Here is a 17502-nt window from a genome sequence, read left to right on the forward strand (position 1 = left end):
TTCCAGGCTGTCACATGTACACAGGTGTTGAAGGCCTCATCCTACGGGTTTCCCTTTGGGTTGTTCCAGGTTTTCACATGTTCATCAGGAAGTCCTGAGTGTTGAGGGCCTCCTGCTAAAGATTTCCATCTGTGTGGAGTGTTGAGCGCCTCATCCCACTGATTTCCCTTTGGATTTTTCCAGGTTTTTACATGTACACAGTGCTGAAGGCCTCATCCCAATGGCTTCCCTGTGGATTTTTTCAGGTTTTTACATGTACATCAAGACATCCTGGGTGTTGAGGGCCTCGTGCTAAGGATTTCCATCTGGTTTGAGTGTTGAGGGCCTCATCCCAATGACTTCCCTTTGGATTTTTCCGGGTTTTCACATGTACCCAGGCATTGAGGGCCTCATCCCAATGGCTTCCCTTTGGGTTTTCCCAGATTTTTACAGGTACACAATGCTGAAGCCCTCATCCCTATGACTTCCCTTTGGATTTTCCCAGAGTTTTTACATGTACGTCCAGATGTCTCAGGTGCTGAAGGCCTCATCCTAAGGATTTCCTGTTGGATTTTTCCAGGTTTTCACATGTACCCAGGTGTTGAGGGCCTCATCCCAATGGTTTCCCTTTGGGTTTTCCCAGGTTTTTACATGTACATCGAGACATCCCGGCCCAGGCTGGAGGGGGAGAAGGCCCGACTCGTCAGTCCCGTTTTCAGCGTCGCTCCCAAAAATCCCTACGGAGCCACCAACACGGCCTACTGCTTCAGCTTCTACTATCACATGTATGGACAGCACATAGGTGAGAGAAAGCCAATTCCTCTGGGAAAAATAGCTGGAAAAAATTCCTCTTGTGTGAAGGAAGAGCATGGGAAGAGTGCCAGTTCCTCTGAGAGCCTGGCATAACTCAGGGAGGTGCTTGAGAGCATCCAAATTGTGGCAACATCCTGTTTTCCACTGATCAGGGATTTGTAGGAAGGAGGAATTTCCCTCTTGCAGCTGGGAAGTGTTTCCTACATGAGTGAGGTTTTGAGCAGGGAATTGCATGGGAATCCCATTGATCTGAATGGGAATTTTAGAGCCTGGAAAGGGAAAAGTTGATTTTAACAAGGATTTTTCCTGATTCTAATTTAGGCATTCCTGACTAAATTCAGGATCAGGCAGGGAGCAGCAGCATTTCTTTGGTGTCTCCTGTGGAAAAGTCATGGAGAATTTGCTCAAAAACTGCAGGGATATGGATTTTCAAAGGATATCTGTGAGTGTTTTAGGCATTCCTGATGGATTTGGGATCAGGCAGGGAGCAGCAGCACTCCTCATGCATTTCCCATGGAAAGCACATGAACAACTTGCTGTAAAGCCGCAGGTATTTTGGTTTTCAAGGAGTATCTGTGAGTGTTTTCAGCAGTTCTGACTGGGTTCCATATCAGGCAGGGAGCAGCAGCATTCTTCACGTATTTCCCATGGAAAAGTCATGGAGAATTTGTTCAAAAGCTGCAGGAACGTAGATTTTCAAGGAATATCTGTGAGTGTTTTAGGTGTTCCTGACTAAATTCAGGATCAGGCAGGGAGCAGCTGCAGTTCTTAGGTGTCTCCTGTGGAAAAGTCACGGAAAATTTGCTCAAAAACTGCAGGAATGTGGATTTTCAAAGGATATCTGTGTTTTAGGCATTCCTGATGGATTTGGGATCAGGCAGGGAGCAGCAGCACATTTCCCATGGAAAACACATGAAAAACTTGCTGTAAAGCCACAGGTATTTTGCTTTTCAAGGAGTATCTGTGAGTGTTTTAGGCATTCCTGACTGGATTCAGGATCAGGCAGGGAGCTGCAACATGCCTCATGCATTTCCCATGGAAAAGTAATGGAAAATTTATTCAAAAGCTCCAGGAATGTAGATTTTCAAAGGAGATCTTTGAGTGTTTTAGGTATTCCTGACTAAATTCAGGATCAGGCAGGGAGCAGCTGTGTTTCTTAGGTGTTTCCTGTGGAAAAGTCGTGGAAAATTGTTTCAAACACTGCAGGAATATGGATTTTCAAGGAGTATCTGTGAGTGTTTTAGGTATTCCTGACTAAATTCAGGGTCAGGCAGGCAGCAGCTGCGTTCCTCATGCATTTCCCATGCAAAAGTCATGGAAAATTTGCTCTAAAGCCATAGGAATTTTGATTTTCAAGGAGTATCTGTGAGTTCTTCTAGGCATTCCTGATGGATTTGGGATCAGGCAGGGAGCAGCTGCATTCCTCATGTGTTTCTTGTGGAAAAGTCATGACAAATTTGCTGACACACAGCAGGAATTTGGATTTTCAAAGCGTACCTGCCAGTCTATTTTTAATCCTGCCTCTTTCAACGCCCACATTTAATTTCTTTCTGTGGTATGGAAAAAAAAAAAAAAAGAATTGGGAAAATATAAAAGACCAAACAACAAAAATCCAATATTTGGAAGTCCTTTGTGGGCTTCTTGGTGCTCCCAGTGTGCCAAGAGTTTTTCCAATGTCAAAGTGACCTGGTTTGATGTATTTTTATCTTTATTTCAAGGGCAAACTCATCCTCCCAGAGAGTTCTGGTGCTTGCTTTGTCCGAGCTCCCCCTGCCCCCAGGCAGAGCTCAGATTTTAAGCAGAGCAGACAAGAGCACTCAGGTTATTTTTTTTTTGTCTCTGTGCTGCAGGAAGGTGGATGCAGCTCCAGGTTGGAATTCTCCTGGCTCTGTGCTGGGTTTTTTATTGGAAGGAAGGGATTCAGCCGCTCCATGATGAGAGAAAATATAGAAATTGCAATATCTGGTCATATTCTGGTCATTTATTTTGGTGTATTATGAAGAAGAAATTACAAACATCAGTGGTCAAAGAGTGTTTCTGTATTCTAAAAGAAAATATTCTAAAAGTTTAATTCTACTTCTTATTACTCCTCCTTTTAATTACTATTAATAAATTTTTCTTTACACCCTTTTAAAGTTTTAAACCTACTTTACCTTTCTCCTAATCCTACCTCGTAGCAAAAGCAAGTAAATTAGTAATTAACCAACACTACTCATTAATACATTAACCAAAAAAATCTCAAATTAACAAACCAAAACCACTACACATATAAATATAGAAATGAATATAAATAAATAAATATAAATAAAATAAATACTAATAAATTATAAAACATAAATAAAAATGAATAAAGTATAAATAAATATAAATATTTGGAGGAGGGATGAGGCTGAGCAGCATTCCCAGCCCTGCTCCAAACACCTGAGCTGGGCTAAAGGAATCCCTTTGCAACCCCTTTCTGGTTTAGGGTTTTCCCTGCTTTGTGTGGAGGCAGAGCCAGATTTTCCCAACCAGGAATTTCCATTTCCTTTGTGCCCATTCCCTGCATTCCAGGGGGGGTCACAGAGCTGCTCCTCATTCTCCCTTCCCAGCTCCTTCAGGGAAGATGGATGATCCCATTCCAGTCCCATTCCAATCCCATTCCAGTCCCATTCCAATCCCATGCCAGTCCCATTCCAATCCCATTCCAATCCCATTCCAGTCCCATTCTAGTCCCATTCCAATCCCATTCCAGTCCCATTCCAGTCCCATTCCAGTCCCATTCCAGTCCCATTCCAGTTCCATTCCAGTCCTATTCCAGTCCCATTACAATCCCATTCCTGTCCCATTCCAATCCCATTCCAATCCCATTCCTGTCATTCCAATCCCATTCCAGTCCCATTCCAGTCCCATTCCAAAATCATGCCAGTCCCATTCCAATCCCATTCCAATCCCATTCCAGTCCCATTCTAGTCCCATTCCAATCCCATTTCAGTCCCATTCCAATCCCATTCCAGTCCCATTCCAGTCATTCCAATCCCATTCCAATTCTGTTCTCTCACCCTGGTGAAAAGGCCATCAGGGAAATATTTCCTCCATTCAATCTCCAGCCTGATGTTTTCCAAGGCTCCAAGTTTGGCTTTTGCTGGAAATAAGAACTGTTCCAGAGCAGGTGCAGCTGCCTCGGATCTGGGAGCTTTCCTTGGAATTTTTGGGATCCGCTGTGCCAGGCATCCCAAAAAACGCTGCTCCCGTGGGAATCTGGCTGTCTGAAAGTCTCAGATTAGGAGAAATACACTGAATTTACAGAGCACAAAGAGGCCCCACTGCCCCACACACCTGCAGGCAACCACGGTGGCAAATAGCACCAAAACCCCCAAATCCTGTGAATTAACGAACCCAGAAAAAATGAAATTTGTTATTTTTTGGTGCACCAAGAGAATCTGGCTCTGTTCATGCCTGCAGGTGACCCTGGTGTCAAAAATCTCTGTGCTGGCAAAGGTGGCAAAAATGTTTGTGGGCGAAGGTGCAGCTCTGGGGGGTTTTCCTGCACAGGGAAAGATTTTGGAGGTTATTTGAACTCAGAGGATGTTGAGGATGTTGTTGTCCTCCAGAAACATTCCCAAGGGCATCAGGTCTCTCCCTGAGGTGGATCTGCCGGGTTCTGGGGAACTCCAGGAGCTCAGCAATGGGCAGAGGAAAGCTGGGCAGGTTTAACAAGCAAGAACTCAGCACAAAACAACCAAATTGCTGATTTTGCCCTGGATAAGGAGGTCTAATGCCAATTTCTTCCTCTAAACCACAGAAAATTCCTTTTTGCCTGTTTTCCCTGGGATTCTCATGCCTTGTGAGCTGCAGGATGGGTGCTCAGTTCCCCTCTGCCGGGAACTCCCATCACCTCTTCCCAGCATTCCTGAATTTAAAAGGTTTTGAATTTACACCAGGAAACTTCCACACCTCAAATCCATGGAAAACAGGTGAGGAGGGTGCTGCAGCATCCAGGCAGAGCCTTCCCAACTCCAGTTCTCCTGCTGTTTTCCAGGAAGTTTGAACGTTTACCTGAGGCTCAAAGGCCAGACTGCCATAGAAAACCCCTTGTGGTCCTCGAGTGGGAATAAGGGACAGCACTGGAACCAAGCCCGGGTGAACATCAACCCCCCCACCTCATTCCAGGTAAGGCTGGCACCTCCAGGAACTGGGAATTCAGGGCTGGGAGGGAGACTGGGAATATTGACCCTTTTCTTTGGGATTTCCCAGCTCTGGAGGCTGCTCATGGACAAATCATTGCTTTCCTTGAGCACCACGGAGCTTATTAATGCTTGAACTCAAAACACCTCCCAGCTTCCCAAAGATGCTGGGAGTGATTCCAGCAGGTTTTGATTTCAGATTAGCAAGTGGAATATAAAATTATTGGCTGGGAAAAATTACTTAGGGCCCCTGTGTTAGAGGTTTTTGGAAATACTTGGATTTTCTGTGGGAAATGAATGGTCTGGGAGCATGAGACACAGGGGGCTGTGACAGGTTTTTCACACATTTCCTGCTGGGGTTGACAGGGAGGTGCTGATGGACCTTTAGGGGCAGATCCCAGGCACACTGGGAGCTGTTTGGAATTGGAACAGTCCCAAAAAAGCAGCTGCTGCCAGCAGGTCCTGCTGAGGGTGAGGCTGGGAATGTCCTCAGGCAATGTGGGAGTCATGAGCTGTGCCCTGAGTGCAGGGTTCTCCCCTGAGCCCTCTCTGCCACTTCCAGCTCTCCTGGGGGAGAAAATGTATTTTTGGGAAAAAGTCACAGGCTGGTGTGGGTTTGAAGCGATCTTGAATCCCAACCCATTAAATGCCATCCCATTAAATGCCATCTCATTCAGTCCCGTCCCACCCCATTAAATCCCATTCCATTCAATCCCACCCCATTCAATCCCACCCCATTAAATCCCATTCCATTCAATCCCATCTCATTCAATCCCATTCCATTCAATCCCATTCCATTCAATCCCATCCCATTAAATCCCATTCCATTAAATCCCATTCCATTCAATCCCATCCCATCCAATCCCACCCCATTCAATCCCATTCCATTCAATCCCACCCCATTAAATCCCATCTCATTCAATCCCATTCCATTCAATCCCATCCCACTCAGTCCCATCCCATTCCATCCCTATCCTATTCCACATCTCCCACTATCCCAGGGTGCTCCAAGCCCCAGTGTCCGACCTGGCCTTGGAAGATTCCTTCAGTGCAAATCCAAACTGCTCTTCTAAAAATTTGCATTGGGTTCCACTTCCTTCATTTTCAGGGAATTCCTGATCCTGATCCTTTGTTTTTATTTCCATGCATGAGAGGCTTTGGCAGGAGATAAATGGTCTGTGGGATTGCAGAGCAATTCCAAGGATAGGAATTAGAGGAAAATTGAGGGAGAGGGAGATGTGAAGTACAGTGGGACATCAGAGAGCTGGGAATGTTCCCCTGGAGAAGGGAAGGATCCAGGAAAACCTGAGGGCCTAAAAGGGCTCCAGGAGAGCTGGTGAGGGACTGGGGACAAGGGATGGAGAGACAGGAGCCAGGGAATGGCTCCCAGTGCCAGAGGGCAGGGATGGATGGGAGATTGGGAATTGGGAATTCCTGGCTGGGCTGGAATTGCCAGAGCAGCTGGGGCTGCCCCTGGATCCCTGGCAGTGCCCAAGGCCAGGCTGGACATTGGGGCACCCTGGGACAGTGGGAGGTGTCCCAGGCTGGGAGTCTGGGAGGTTTGATGGGAACAAAGCATCAGGGATGGGGAGAAGAGGAATTGCAGAGCTCAGGAACACCCAGAGCCCAGGCCAGGCAGAGAAAATCAGAGTGATTGAGTTTTTCATTGGTGAAGTCAGGATAAATCCAAGAATTCTGAAGAGCGAAGGAGAGAGAAGTGATTTAATAAATGCCCTGGGAAAGGGAAGGAAGAGATGGATTTGAGGGGGTTTTGGAGACCTGGGAAGGGCTTTAGAAAATCAGGCAGCAGCAATCCAGAGGAGTGGGAGATTCCAGAGGGAAGCTCCTCTCCTTGGCTGCTTTTCACCTTTTACATTGTTGTGTTTAAAGGTTTCAGCATAAAATAAATATAAAGCTCTGACCAAATATAACAAATAAATGTCAGAACTCTTGGAGCCTTAAATTATCTTTTTTAGCGTCTCTTGCATCGCAGCAAATTTTATTTTCCATTTAGGAGTGTAAGTAGGAAGGAATATAAAGCTCCAAGTTAAATTTAAGGAGAGGGAATTGAAGTGAATCTTTGCAGTAAAACACTGCAGTGACATGGAAATTAAAACTTTTTATAGGGTAATTTATAGGGGTAAAAGATTTTATACCTTGTCAGTCCCTGTGATATGGAACAAAGCTTTTGTCATGAGGACCTGGGAGGACTGCAGTGCTTTAAATCTCAAAAAATGCATAAATCTATCTCCGATATTCAATATTTTTAAAGAATGAACACCGCAAAAATAGAGAACCCCAAAAAGAGAGGGACATCCAGAAAATGTCAATTTTAGTTCAGGTTTGAGCAGCAGGACATGGTGATGGTATGAATGATTGGGATTTGATTCATTGCTAAATTGGGATCTAAGTATTGCATTAACCAAATAAAAATTCCGGGATTTATCACAAAGTATTGGGATCAACAAGTCCTGGTCCCTCCGGTTTGGGTCAGTGCCAGCCCCTCCTTGTGGGGCTCAGCCCACCCAGATTTGGTCACTTTGTGTCCAAAGAATTCCAACATCTGCAGGATGGGCTGGGAACACCCTGCTTTGCTGCCCTTGGCCCTGCAGGATTCCCAATCCCAAATCACAAAACTCTTGTGGAGCTACTTAGGGATTTGTCTCTGTGTTTGAATTATCTCAGTGCTTTCACTCCCCCATCCAAAAGGGAATATTCCCAATTCTCAGGCTGGAGGCGTCCCTGGCAGGGGGGATATCAGGAGACCAGTTTGTCCCAGTTTGTCCCAGTCTCCAGCAGCATTTTAACCCCTTTTTCAGGTCGATGTGCACCAAACTGAAGCCTCTCAGCTCCCCAGTTTTGGGGGTGTTAATGACACCCTGAAGCCCCTCCTGCACCCCCCACCTGGTGGGATTGTCCTGGGACACCCCAAGTGCCCAGCAGGGAAAGGGAGCAGGGTGAGGGGGGGCATGCGGGGGGGGTGAAAATCTGCCTGAAATTCTGTGGAAAAATCAGAGAATCCCTGAAATTCTGTGGAAGAATCAGAGAATCAGAAAATCAGAGACCATGGTTTGGGATGGAAGGGATTAAAACTCAGCTCATTCCGCCCCTGCCATGGGCACGGACACCTTCCATGTCCCAGCCCTGTCCAACCTGGACTTGGACACTTCCAGGGATGAGGCAGAAGCTGAATCCCCCAAACCCCTCAGGATTGGCTTTTTAGGATCATAATTCCGTTCCATTAAGAGCAGAGTGACCTTTCCTGCGCCCCCCATTCTCCAGTTTGGTGCAGTATTTTTAACAACAGCTGTCCAAAAGCATAATGGGTTTTTTTTTTTCCAGGATACTGATAGGGAATTCTGCTCAATTGGCACCTCCTGCCATCCCTGGGAGCTGCAGGCTGGGTTCTGCTCCATGCCCTGCCAACTCCTGTGCTGTGATTTGTTCTGAGTGTGGAGCAACCCCTCTCCGAAGGCCACCAAAATCGCTGCCAAATGCAGCTTTTAATTAAATGCTGCCTGTTGTGTTTGGACAGAGCCCTTTAGGCTGGAAATTGTTTTCCATTGTCAGGAAAAATTAGACTTTCAACTCCACTGATTGGTGTTGTTCCTGCTGCCAAGCTGGGGCTGGATTTTTGGGGGAGGAGAGGTTTTCCTCTCGAGATCCAGGAACGATTTCCTCTTCCAGCAGTTTGGTTTCAGACAAGGAATATTGGAGAGAAAAGTACCAACAGGACTTTAAAATCGCAGTCATCCACTCAGCAAAGGTTGAAGTTCATCTTAAATTGCAATAAAACCTCTACTGTGTCCCTCACTGTGATAAAACTCACCCCAATTCCTCTGAAAAAACAGTCCTAGATGGAATCAAAGCTTCCAAACCTGATGAGAACCCACATGTTGGGAAAAATAGATCCTAGCATGGAATTTACCTCCACAATCTGAAATTAGATACTTGCATGTCTTAATTTGAAGAAAAGTCCTTTTTTTTTGTGCTGGTTTCGATTTTAAGATCTGATCTTCTGGACATTTTTTATTCATCCCCCTCTGCTCCGCTGGATGTTTTTAATTTACCACCCTCTGATCTTCTTTTTCCCAGCTCATCTTTGAAGGGATCCGTGGCCCTGGAATCGAAGGGGACATTGCTATTGACGACGTGTCCATTGTGGAAGGAGAGTGTATGAAATCAGACCAACCGGCCAACAGTAAGTGCCTCTTCCCTACAATTGCTTCCTGGCTTTCCCCTTCCCAAACGGATCTTTTCCAGCAGAACAATCCCTGCTTTGGCTCAGTTGGAAGGTTTAAAGTGGAATGCTGTCCTGGGGAATGCTTTGCTCAGATGCTGGACGGGTGTGAGGCAGAGGTGAGAGTGGTGGATGAGGTTGGGCTGGATTTGAGATACTCAGGCAGATAAAACAACACCAAAACAACGCCCAGGGGACCCAAACAACGTGGAATCCTTGGAAATCACTGCTGTGATTCCCTGAGGGCTCTGCCTCATCCTCCCACCCTGTGTGTGCATTAAAACAGAGGTAACCACACAGCCAGGTGGATTTTCATCCCAGTTCCTGCCCTATCCCATTGGCTGTCACTATAGGACACAAAAGAACACAAGCGCACACCGCTGTTCTCAAGGTGAAGGAAAAGGGAAGTTTATTTTCTGACTCCAACATTTATAGTTTTCCAAGAGTGACAGGGGATTGGAGGGTGACAGTGCCACCTCTCCAATGACACTGGACAAACCAACAGTCCATCAACTTTCTCCTCCTCCATAAAGGAATGCAAAACAATGAGTTATTTACAGAAAGTGCGTGAGAAAGTTCACTACAAGAATGTCAACATCAGAAGGCTTAGAAAATCTTAAAAAAACAGGGTGACAATTGGTGAGGGTTGTCCTTGTCCCCTCATGGTGGGAGGTGACTTGGGAACACTGTGGCAATGCTGAGGGGGTGTGGGCACCTCTTTAATTCAATTTTTCTCCCCTTTTCGTAGATCTACGATCAGGTGCTGTTGGGCCATTAGCACATATACGACTTCTCCCACTCCTCATCCTCATGTCTGTCTTAAGTCATCAGAGGTGACCTTATCCTGGCAGAGGCTACAAAAGATTCACCAGGCACTGGCATGAAGAAAGAGTCTTTGTAAAATGGACATTTCCAAACAAACTACCAAAGATTCCTCCACTGACTGACTCGAAAGTTAAATAAATACGTAAATAAATAATTTAAAAATTTTTAAAAAAGCAGATTAAGAAAGCACTGGGGACTTGAAAAGGCATCACGGGAGTGGAACTCACTAAGAACCAAGCTTGAGACCGAGATCTGGCCTAAGTAAGGAAGAGACCTTCAGGTGCTTTTGTGGTCACTGATGAATTTCAGCATCATCTGGTTGAACTCTCGGCAAAGAGCTCTAGAAACCCTTGTCAAAGCACAAAGTCATGGCTGGTTTTGTTTCAAATGAATCGTTTGCTTGTTACCATGGAAACCGAATGGCCTGCCAAAAAAAAAAAAAGAGGAAGGAGAGAGAGAGAGGAAATACAAACACACAGAGAGAGAGAGAAACACCTCACTGTAAACAGGGTACGTGAAGAGCTGGCGTTCATTTTCCCTTCCCGAAGGTTTTTAGCGTAGAGTTAAACAAATGTCGGCCCTTTCTGCTTCGGCTGTCACCTCCCCTCGAGGACAACCCGGAATCGGAGCTGTTTGCAGACATTCCCGTTTCATTCCTCACGGCTCTGCTTGGTGACTGTGTGCTGTCTCCTTTTGCATGCATTCCCACCCAGGACGTGCCACCTGGGCTTACATTTGTCACAGGCTTCACTGGGAGTTTGCTCGCGGCCGCTGGAAGATCCCTCTCCCCTCCCCACCGGAGTCATCAGCTCTACGGAAGTGAAGAAACCAAACCACCGTCTTTTATAAATTGCCATGGAAACCAAGTGCCTTCAATGAAACAAGCCTGATTTCAAAAAAAAACAAAAACAAAAACAAAAAAACCGAACAATATATATATATATAAATATATATATATAAAAAAAAATTATAATAAATGTAATAACGATGATTTCGACACGGAAGCTTTGCACCGCTGAAAACGCGGGCTGTGCAAAGTCTTTTCTAAACAAACTCTGGAGCCTGGGTGTGCAGGCAAGGAGACGGAGCCGCTTCTGGAGAAGGATGGATGGACCTAAGCTGCTGTGGAAAGCCTTTGGGATGAGATCCGTGCTGTGTGACCTTGCAGACAGCCATGGCCTTTCAGCTTCTTATCCATTCGAAACAGCTCCCGGCAGTGCTGCCCATGGGAGCAGCACCTTTTGTTGTCGTCGTCGTCATCGTTTCAGGTTCTCCAGTGGGTCAACCAGAGGAACAAAGGTGGTTCAGACACACACTTAGTGCAGAAGGTGGTGGAACACAGGATGATTTTCTTACTCTCCCCCTCCGTTGGGATGACTCCCGACATCTGGAGCTCCGGACGCTCCGAGGGGGGTCTGCCTCTGCCCCGGAGCCAGACTCGGTGCAGAGGGCGAAAGATTATTTTGTTATTGTAGCGAAATTCAAAAAACAAACAAACAACAAAAAAAAGTTAAAAAAAATAAAAAGAATCCACTTTTACAAGGAAAAAAAAAAAAAAAAAGCTGTACAAAATGGGTTCAAGCTACCCGAACACGTGCCGGTTTTCCACTGCATTGTAAAGTTCCCTTCCAGTTGGTTATGAAATTTGATGACCTTTTTCCTTAAATTAGCTCAGCTTTTAACTTCATTTAAAAAAAAAAAGACTTTTGTCTAAAGAAGAGTATTATTATTATTATAATTATAATAATTATTATTATTATTCTGTGTTCTCTCGACACCCTAGGATTAAAAGCAAAACCTGATATGCAAATAATTGGAGTACAAACGTGAAAACAAACAAAAGATGAGTATAATAATTGCAAATATGAGTATAAAAAGCACAACGAGATGCAGTAAAACAATGACAAGGCTTGATTTTTTTTATTCTGTAGAGAAATGTTTGTGCAAATTCAGTAATTCCACTGAAGAGATAATTTTCCAGCTCTGTTCAATAAAGCCTCTTTCCAGGTAAGGCAGCCCCGTGGTGCGTGTGTTTGTTGAGACGCTGGCAGGGCTTTCCTTGGTCAGCTGCTGTCACCTGGAGTTGTACTGGTCCATACTGGTGGTGCCTGGGGGCTGGAGCATTCCCAGGATGCTCTTGGCTCCCTGGTTTTTAGGCATTTTTGGTGTCTTTAAGTTCCTGTGCTTGGAAAATAGTGGGAGCTCCAAGTCAGGACATTTTCAGAGAATCCCAGGATGGTTTAGGTTGGAAGGGACCTTAAAGCTCATCCCTGGAATCACAGAATATTCTGAGCTGCAAGGATCATCGAGTCCAAATCTGAACTGAATGGTCCCTGTGGGGATCGAACCCACAACCTTGGGGTTATCAGCACCTTGCTCTGTTTGGAAGAAAGTGGGAACTCCAAATCTGGAATGGACTGTGGGGTTTGGAAGATGGTGGGAGCTCCAAGCCTGGATGGACTGTGGGGTTTGGAGAACAATGGGAGTTCTGAGTGTGGATGGACCATGGGGATTGAAAGAAAGTGGGAAGCTGCAAATCCAGATGGACGATGAGGTTTGGAAAGCAGTGGCTTTGAGTCTGATGGACCATGGGATTTGGAATATGGTGGGAACTCTGAGCCTGGTGGCCTGTTGGGTTTGGAACACGGTGGAAGCTCCAAATTTTCAAGGACTCTGTGGCTTGGAAGTCAGTGGGAATTCTGAGTCTGAAGGACTGGGGAATTTGAAAAAAAGTGGGAACTCTGAGTCTGGATGGACTGTGGTGTTTGGAAGACTGCGAGAATTCCAAGTCTGGATGGTCTGTGGGGTTTAGAAGGAATTGGGAACTCCAAGTCTGGATGGTCTGTGGGGTTCAGATGACAATGGGAATTCACAGCCTGATGAACTGTGGGGTCTGGAAAGTGGTGGGAACTCTGAGTCAGGATGGACTATAGTGTTTTGAAGAAAGTGGAAGCTCCAAATCTGGATGGACCATGGGATTTGGAAGAAAGTGAGAGCTCTGAGCCTGGATGAACTGTGGGGTTTGGAAGATGTTGGGAATTTTGACTCTGGTGGCCTGGGGATGGTGGAACTCTTGAGTCTGGATGGACTGAGGTGTTTGATACCCTTAATACAAATCCCCAAATTTCCCATTGGAAGCTCTGGATTTTAACTGTGCATGGATGGATGGATGGATGGAGGAGCAGGTCAGGCATGGTGAGACCCTGAGGCAGATTTTTTTTGGAGGTTGGTGTATCTTGGAACTCAGGATCCAAACCTTGCCCTGCATCTTCCCACGGATGTCTCCTAGAGCCATGGAACTGAGGGGTGATCCAAGAGGCTTCTCCATGGGTGATTTTGGCAGGACTCCCTTTGGAAGGGCTTTGGGAGCCAGAGTGACTGTCTGTCAGTCACTTCCACAGAATCCCAGAAGGTTTTGGTTGGAAGGGACCTTAAATCTCATCCCATTCCAACCCCACAAGCAGGGACACCTTCCATAGACCAGGAAGGAAAGGAGAACAGGAAGAATTCCATCGCCTTTAAAATACTTCTCTGTTTTTCCCTCGAATTTCCCTCGAAAATCCCAACTGAACCTTAGGTGCCCATTGGAGATGAACAGCCCGGGCAGAGCTGTGGCTGCAGGGCTGGTGCTGGTGGTGTGATGGGAACTGTGTGGGAAATTAGGATTTGGGAAGGGCCCTGTGATTCCTCTTTGATAAAGGAGTTGGTTGATAAGGAACAGGAGATCTTGCACCGTTGTTTGGATCCCAAGCAAAAACTGCAGGTTGAAATCCATCTTTCCTCTTTCCATTTGGATTCTCCTTTCTCTCATTCCCATGGAACATTTGATAAAGAATTTCAATTGACAAAGACCACAGATGTCTTTTTTCAGGGCAGAATAATCTGTGTGTCCTGAAAATCCCAGGTTTTTGTGGGAAAGGAAATGTATTCCCATGCCTGTTCCCATTTTACTCTGGGCTGCAGGAGGTGCTAAGAAAAGCAGGATTTTTTCTTCCAAATGTTGATTGTAGGAGTAGTTCTATCTTCTTTTACATTCCCAAAATAAAACACTGAAAAGGAAATGGGATTTTACTCCAGGCCAGGAATAAGAAGAACAGACTGAGATATGAATTTCGTACTCTTGGTTATTATTTCATGTTGCATTTTGGACTGAAAATTGATGTGAAAATGTTGGATCAACCATCAAAGGCGGTTGGAACTGACAGTTCCCTGGAATTTGAAACCCCTCTGATTCTGTTCTGGGGTATCCAACCTTGAAATGTCCTTGATGGATTTTTAAACTGGACATCAAATACTGAATTGTGCAGCAACTGCAGTCCTTGGATGTTGGGAAAAGTGGCTGGGTTTGATGGGATGGCTGCAGGAATTATCTGGCTGTTCCCAAAGCAGAGGAGGGTGGAGCACAGGATAAGTTTTCCAGGTTTTTTCAGTTCTTTCTCAGGCTGATCTGGGAGCATAAGGATGGCACTGGAGAACTTCCTCTTTTGTTTCACAAAGCACAGTGAATGCGAAACCATGGAACTGTAGAATTATGGAGTAGTTTGGGTGAAAGGGACCTTAAATCCCAGCCAGTGCCACCCCTGCCATGGCAGGGACACCTCCCACTGTCCCAGGCCCCAGTGTCCAACCTGGCCTTGGCCAGTGCCAGGGATCCAGGGGCAGCTTCTCTGGACAACCCAAATCCCACATAAAATCATGAAACACTCGGATCTCACCATGCCACCAATCCACCTCTTCTCCAGCCTGGCCTGGATCCTGGATGGGACACAAGGAGTGATAAAACCATGGATTAGAAGGGAGTAAACCCATTCCAGTGACACCGTGGATGCACAATTAGGGTTTGAAGGCCAGAAATGCCTGGGAATGCGAAATTTCTTTTTAATTTGGGACAGGAACTGCTGGTTCCTCCTAAAGTGGTGGAGCTGCACCTTCCAACCTCTGCAAGCCCCAGCCTCCACTGACCCCAGAGCTTTCCTTGACATCCAGCACTGGAATTCCTGCTGCATCCACCATGGAGATGGAATAATCAGTTTTGGGGCGATTGGGATCCCCCAGACTTTAAAACAAAGTTGATCTTCATCTTCTTGTTCATTGTCTCTTTTCCTGCCTAGACAGGACAGTGAATTCCCTTCGTAGGGAGCAGTTCAGGCAGAAGGATCTGATTTTTTTTCCATGCTGAGTGGAAGAGGCTTTCCTGGTTTTATTTTGGGAGAGTTTACCTGCTGGGAATGTTTATTTTGTATATTGAAGGGTTATTGAGACTCTCTTCCTCCCCCAGAAGTGTGTGATCCATCAGGAAAATGGCTCTTTGGAGCACTTCCATTAAAAAAAGGCTCCAGTTTGGAGTTACAAGCACTCCCTGCCTCTCCCATGCTAATAGAGAGATTGGGAGACATCTGGAATAATTTTTGGATTTTCCCATAAAACTATCAAAGGCTATAAAAAAGGTTATTTTTACATTTCAATTTTTTTTTATTTTTATGTAAAATAAGCAGCACTGCAGGAATATTCTACCCTTTTTACCTGCTCCACCACGATTCCAGTGTCAGCCAGCACAGAAGGAATGAAACCATTGGATTATCCCTTGTGTGAAGGAATTTAAGGACCTGCAGCTCCTGCAATCCCACATTCTTGGGATTTACAGTGTGAAGAAGTTTTCTGTCATCCGTCCCTAAACCCCTGACTGCGTCACCCCAGATCCCATGGGAATGTTGGTGTAGGCGGGAATTGTGCTCTGTATGATGAGAGAGAGGAGTGATCATTAACCCAAACACAGGGAAATTGGGATTGTACATCCTGCTCTTCCCTGTTAAAATATTATTTTGTTTTCCTTTGGATCTGTCAGACTGGGGAGCTTGTATTCAACACATCCCAGAATCCCAGAATGGTTTGGGTTGGAAGGGACCTTAGATCCCATCCAGTCCCACCCTTCCATGGGCAGAGGCCTTTCCATTATTCCAGTTTGTCCAAGCCCATCCAACCTGGCCTTGGATATCTTGTGTGTCATTAAAACCCAAGTGAGAACAGACTGAGGGAGTTACCAGAGAACTCGATGGACTCCGTAGGTGTGAGGAGAAATTCCCTCTTCCCTGAGCACCCCTCCTCAAATTCCCGAAAACATCCCAGTTCAGCCATGACCCACCAGTCATTTCCCATTGGGAGCACCGTAATGGAATCATGGAATCATTTAGGTTGGGGATTAGCTCCAAGAACATTGAGTCCAACCATGCCCCAGCACAGCCAAGGCCACCACTGATCCATGTCCCCAAGTGCCACATCCACAGGGCTCTGAAATCCCTCCAGGAATGGGAATTCCCTGCTGCCCTGAGCAGTTGTTCCAACACCTGACAATGATGAAATCCATCTCAGATTCCTGATAAGAAACTGAAACAAAAACAGGACCATTTGTGCTCCCTCTGGATGGGCCTGGATGGATGGGATGGATGGATGGATCTGTGCCTCTCCTGCCTGGTTCCTCTGTGACACATTCAGGTTGGATGTCACCTTAGGGGACATATGACAGGTGATTTACAACCGATTTCCTTCCTTTTCCAGTCTCTGTAAGATTTTTTTTTCCCATTGAGAAGGAGATTGGAATGTTGAGTGCTTGGATGAGTGAATCTTGAGCTTTGCTCACCACCAATGTCATGGCTACAGCTGGAGAAACATTCCTGCCAATCCCTTGGGATCCAGGATTTGTGCAGGAAACTTCCACCTTCCACGGATGGGAGGGAAAAGCAGGATCACTGCAACAATCATGCCTAGAGGAATTTTTGGATGGATGCGACCACAAAAGGGATTGGAGAAACACAAATTCTTGAGAGTAAGCATGAAGAGCCTCAGCACCTTCTCAGGAACGCTCAGATCTGCTGCACACTCCAACTGCAAAGGGGACAAACGTGGTATCTGTGTCTGTAAATACCCTATAAATACCTGTAATTGGATGTATTTAATGTAAATAGATAACGAGGACATTTTCACGATCTCCACTGTTGTACAGAACCCAAACTTGCTCTCTTATTTTCCTACACCCCCACTGTAGATTGATTTTGGGTCATTGTTGGGTCTGTATCTGGTTGAGTTCCAAACTGCTCTCACTTTTACCTCAAGGGTTTCATGTTCTTTATGTACATTTTATAAAGAAAAAAAGAAACCACTCTGGATTTTTGGGTACCTTTTCCATTGCCAGCAGTATTTTCTGTCTTTTCCAATGTTTTCTGCTCCCAGATCCACCAGGATGAAGGGGAGGGATGGGGTTTGGTGGGGAATATTCCTCATTCCATGTGTCCCTGCCTTCCTGGGAGGTGTGAGAATGTGGGAATGTGCTTCCCTATCCCTTCCACCTCTTGTTAAGTATGGAAAGGTCTTAATTAGAGCAGAAAGAGGCTGGGCCACCCTCTTCCCTACTGGGGTCAATCCTTCCCTTGACTGGTCCCAGCAGAGTTTTTCCAGCTTTATGGACAGTAGAGGGTTAAAATC

At 45.7% G+C, this 17502-nt stretch overlaps 1 protein-coding gene across 2 annotated transcripts in view; it reads left to right on the plus strand.

The window, feature by feature from the left end:
- Nucleotides 1-17205, plus strand: part of MDGA2 (MAM domain containing glycosylphosphatidylinositol anchor 2) — a 222433-nt gene extending 205228 nt beyond the window's left edge. For both annotated transcript variants that reach the window (XM_030949844.1, XM_030949845.1), the window contains 4 exons: nucleotides 623-781; nucleotides 4814-4944; nucleotides 9054-9159; nucleotides 9947-17205. In XM_030949844.1, coding sequence (XP_030805704.1) covers nucleotides 623-781; nucleotides 4814-4944; nucleotides 9054-9159; nucleotides 9947-10035 — 485 coding nt within the window. In that variant the 3' untranslated portion in view covers nucleotides 10036-17205. The remainder of the gene's footprint in view (nucleotides 1-622; nucleotides 782-4813; nucleotides 4945-9053; nucleotides 9160-9946) is intronic.
- Nucleotides 17206-17502: the final 297 nt, after the last annotated feature.

The sequence above is a fragment of the Camarhynchus parvulus genome, chromosome 5, assembly GCF_901933205.1.
Source record: "Camarhynchus parvulus chromosome 5, STF_HiC, whole genome shotgun sequence".
In the NCBI taxonomy this organism is placed as follows: Eukaryota; Metazoa; Chordata; class Aves; order Passeriformes; family Thraupidae; genus Camarhynchus; species Camarhynchus parvulus.